Here is a 4,907-nt window from a genome sequence, read left to right as displayed (position 1 = left end):
CTGTTTGAATTATAATTAATTAACAATTAAAAAAATTCATTTATATTTTTTAAATTAAATAGATAAGATTAAATAGGAAGAAACAGATTTGTTTTAATTAATTAATAATCTGAAGCCCTCTTTATTTTCCTTTATATATAAACACACTCGAAACTCACCACACAGCTTCTTCTTCTCATTCGCTAAAATTTTTCCTCCCCCAGAATCGTAGGTAGATATAGATCTGCGATAACGCCCTTCAGCTACGGTAATTACGAAATTGAGATTTATAAAAATAAAATTTCTCTTTTTTCAATCATTCGCTTTCATACGCCTCTCTCGAATTACCAGATCTGACGTTTGATTTTTCCCGATTTTCAATTGTTTTTGCCTGGTCTTGTTTTTCGATCTCTTAGTTGTGACATGATCTGATTCCGATTGTTGCTTCAGTTTCCACAGTTTCCACGTGCGAGTTAGGGTTTGAATTTTATGCTATTTTGAATGCGGGACAGATCTGGATGTTACTTTGCATGCCTTCTTTCTATGATTTGCTAGATTAGGTTTTACTATTATTATTTGATGTAGAACGCAGTTGATATATGATTCTATATGGTTATGGCAATTGAATTGCATCGTTGATTTCGCAATTTGAAAAGTTGTAAATCTTCCGTAAGAGTTTGATTGCATACTTTGTATTATTCAATGCATAAGGATGTATCGGTGGGAAAAAATCGGTTTGATTGTTGTTGATCTAATTTAGTTAGAATATACGGAGCTGCGAATGTTGCATAATTGATTGAGTTGCCAATGCATGGATTGATTGCATAGATTACTATCCCTTTTGTTCAGGGAATTTTTGTGGATCCGAAAATAATACTTTTTCCATTGCCTTCCTCTGTTTCCTGGTTGAAAGCATGAAACAAGACTATCTCAAAAGTCCATGATTTAAGTTTTAGCTATCTTTTATTTAGTTGACGAGTTAGTACTATGCTGGGGTGTTTTTGGAATTTTCCTCCGGTTCTTCCAATGATCTTATGAATCATATTGAATGTATGATGCAGGTTAAACCGGTGTAGGTTGGTAAGATGGGAGGTGGGTTTAGAGTGCTGCACTTGGTTAGACCGTTCCTTTCGTTTCTTCCTGAAGTTCAGACTGCTGACAGGAAAGTGCCATTTAGAGAGAAGGTCATATATACCGTTATCTCTCTTTTCATTTTTCTGGTTTGTAGCCAGCTCCCTCTGTATGGAATCCACTCAACAACAGGTGCGGATCCATTCTATTGGATGCGTGTCATCCTTGCTTCCAACCGTGGAACTGTCATGGAGCTTGGAATTACCCCCATTGTAACTTCTGGGTTGGTAATGCAACTTTTGGCTGGGTCGAAGATCATTGAAGTTGACAACAATGTACGAGAGGACCGTGCTCTGTTGTAAGTTTTCTTGGATCTTATGAACTTTCATTTAAAGGCTTATATTTTCCTTTACCAATGTCGGTTTCAATTTGGCATTGATCGCATTGTTTCATTGTTATTTGAAATTAATTATCTTCTGTAATTGTGTGCTACATATTGATATGGTGCTGGTATTTCTTATGAGGTCTGCATAACTCTAGGGTGACAAAAAAGTTCCCTTCTTTACTTTCTTTTTTTTTTTTTTGTTAAATCCAGGAATGGTGCTCAGAAACTGCTGGGAATCTTGATAGCTGTTGGTGAGGCAGTTGCCTATGTTCTTTCTGGAATGTATGGAAGTGTGGGGCAACTTGGAGTTGGAAATGCCATCCTCATTATCCTCCAGCTCTGTTTTGCCGGCATAATTGTGATATGTCTAGATGAGCTACTTCAAAAAGGATATGGTCTGGGGTCTGGAATTTCCCTATTCATAGCAACCAATATCTGGTAAGATTCATAGTATTAGTTAATAAGATAAATCTATTGCCATTTATCTATATGCAAATAACTATTGTCTTTTAGCAACTATTGATTAGGCTGTCTGACCTTTTATGAAAAACTTACAAGTTCTCTTCTTATTTTGCAGTGAAAATATCATATGGAAGGCATTTAGTCCCACCACCATTAACAGTGGACGTGGAGCTGAATTTGAGGGAGCTGTTATTGCTCTGTTCCACTTGTTGATAACTAGAACGGACAAAGTCCGAGCTCTTCGGGAGGCATTTTACCGGCAGAATCTTCCCAACGTGACAAATCTGCTTGCCACTGTCTTGATCTTCCTGATTGTGATCTACTTCCAAGGTTTCCGAGTGGTATTGCCTGTAAGGTCAAAGAATGCCCGTGGACAGCAGGGTTCATACCCTATCAAACTGTTTTATACCTCCAACATGCCCATTATTCTCCAGTCTGCCCTTGTTTCCAATCTGTACTTCATCTCCCAGGTAATTATAGTTTTATGATCGCATGTTGCTACTTTGGCTGAACATCTTAGCATTTTCCGTTTTTAATGATCTAATTTATTGGAATTGTTCAGCTGCTTCACCGCAAGTACAGTGGAAACTTCTTTGTCAATCTTTTGGGTAAATGGAAGGAATCTGAATATGGTGGTGGTCAGTCTATTCCTGTTGGTGGTATTGCATACTACATCACTGCACCATCCAGGTGAGGGAGAAAAGTTTAGAATTATAATGTTAATTATCCAAGTTCCTTCCTGATCTTGTTTAATATGTTAATATATAATTTAGACCATGACAATATGTGTACATTTTGCAGCTTAGCTGATATGGCAGCCAATCCTTTCCATGCTTTGTTCTATCTTGTCTTTATGCTGTCAGCTTGTGCCTTGTTTTCCAAAACTTGGATTGAAGTCTCTGGTTCATCTGCTAGAGATGTTGCCAAGCAGCTGAAGGTACTGACTATTCATTCCCATTCCAAATTGCGAATACATCTTTATATATTTTTACTTGCACCTGCGTATTAATTTATTTGCAATATATACACCCGTTGACATGCTGTGTGATTTATAATGTTAAGAACCATTGGAACTTTACCAATTACTGCCCCCTGGTTTTTTGCTGCACCAATACGTTGAATCAGTTCAGTGTCCGAGCAACTATATATTATTTCAAGCTTTAACCTAACTATATTATTATTTCTTTTTCCAAGTTTTGATCCATTTAGATTTCTATTTGACCTTAAATGTTCATATACTTTTGAATCAATGGCTGGAGTTTCGTGACTAGTGACACCTTGTCATTGAACATTGGCAGTTAATAATAGTAAATCTAACATTTGAGATGATCATGTTATACTCATGCAATTTGATAAGTAATTTAGAATTTGGTACCCTAGAGAAAAGTTTGATATATGTCTGCTTATCCTCAGGTTGTAAAATGTCTTGTCTATTCCCACAATAAGATATTGTTTCAAGGCTGAGACTAGTCTGACAACTTTATTTTATTTGAAAAGGGAATTCCACCCTTGTGACTTTATTGTTGAACTCTATTATATCATGCGATTCTGTGGTACATCATCATAGTAAACTCCATAACATCTTTTTTGAATTTTCAGGAGCAACAAATGGTGATGCCTGGACATCGTGAGTCGAATCTGCAGAAGGAGCTGAACCGATACATTCCAACTGCTGCAGCTTTCGGAGGCATGTGTATTGGTGCCCTAACAGTGTTGGCAGATTTCATGGGAGCAATTGGTTCCGGTACGGGAATATTGCTTGCAGTAACAATCATCTATCAATACTTCGAGACATTTGAGAAGGAAAGAGCCAGCGAGCTTGGCTTCTTCGGTTTCTAAGCGTCGCACACTGTTGGTGTCATCATTAACGAAACTCCGTCACCCACAGTTTTGTTGTATTGAGGGATCACTGTCCTCGTAGGCTTCATCTAACATACCATAAGGGAGGACTTAGAGTAGACTGTTATCATGTTTCTGTTTTGATTAAGGAAGTATGTAGTAGTTTATTAATGTAAACACTTTTTTGGTTTCCTTGAATATACTTATAAAATTTATGCAATTCGAACATCACGAGCTTTTTTAGTACCAAGTTTTGAATTAATGATCTCTTCTCAACTATGCAAAGCATAGTTATCAAAACCGAACTGACAATCGATCCGGTGAAGTTATTGGGTCACTGGATTAGTGGTTCAATTGATGGATCAGTAATTAAACCGTTTAATTAAAAATAAACATATATAAGTTGAATTACATGAGTAATTATGTGATGTTAAAATTATTCTAATAAAATATGAACTAATGGAATGTTGTAAATTTGGAGCATTACTCATATAAACTTAAGTATTATATATAATATTATTAACCTATTATGTATGAAGAGTGCATTTGGCCTAGTGGTAATTGACCTATAGTTTTAGGGCTCTTCAAGTTCGAATCCCATGTGTAGTGTTTTTGTGAATTATTATGGAGGCCGTCTTTTACTGTGGTTCAGCATCCCGCAGGTGTTCCGTGGAGGTGCGCGAGTAAACCGTCAGTTTTCAATGGGTTTGATCATTGTTGACCGGGTTATTTACTAAAACGGTCAATAATTAAACCGAACCGGACAGATTACCGATTTTTCAGTTTTTCAGTCGAATTGGTCAATTCGGTCCGATTTTAATAACTATGATGCAAAGTCCTCACGATTGGCTCACTCTTAGTGCTTTTGGATATCACAAGTTTAAAGAGGTTCATGTGTTTAATTTTAAATGAAATTCCAAATTTATTAAATTATGTATCCATAATTTGATGTAAATTTTCCCTAGGATGCTGACTAGTTTTGTTAATGAATCAAAGTTGTTCTCACTTGGAACGTTCTTTCGGAAACAAGTAGGTTTTGGCACTTGCCTGAATTGAGTTATTCTTTTTCATTTTTTAGTACAATAGGAGCAAAAAGCCCAGAGCGAAAAAATAGGGGGACTACAATCATTAAGCAGATTGGCTTTGTGTTCAATGTTCATTGATAAACCTC

The 4,907-nt window shown here is 36.4% G+C and overlaps 1 protein-coding gene and 1 long non-coding RNA gene across 2 annotated transcripts in view; one reads left to right on the top strand and one right to left on the bottom strand.

Annotated features, from left to right (window-relative positions):
* LOC110265843 overlaps window positions 1–4,907 on the bottom strand; it is a 28,229-nt gene that overhangs the window by 16,212 nt on the left and 7,110 nt on the right. The window lies entirely within an intron of this gene.
* Window positions 115–3,986, top strand: LOC107612941 (protein transport protein Sec61 subunit alpha). The gene is made up of 7 exons (XM_016314733.2): window positions 115–247; window positions 1,041–1,408; window positions 1,646–1,873; window positions 2,013–2,367; window positions 2,460–2,587; window positions 2,699–2,834; window positions 3,497–3,986. Exons 2-7 carry the CDS (start codon window positions 1,065–1,067, stop codon window positions 3,734–3,736), a joined length of 1,431 nt encoding a protein of 476 aa, XP_016170219.1. The 5' UTR covers window positions 115–247; window positions 1,041–1,064; the 3' UTR covers window positions 3,737–3,986.

The sequence above is a fragment of the Arachis ipaensis genome, chromosome B08 (assembly GCF_000816755.2).
Source record: "Arachis ipaensis cultivar K30076 chromosome B08, Araip1.1, whole genome shotgun sequence".
Taxonomy (NCBI): Eukaryota; Viridiplantae; Streptophyta; class Magnoliopsida; order Fabales; family Fabaceae; genus Arachis; species Arachis ipaensis.
Note: the sequence above shows the minus strand (reverse complement) of the source record. Positions and strands in the feature narration are given on the sequence as shown.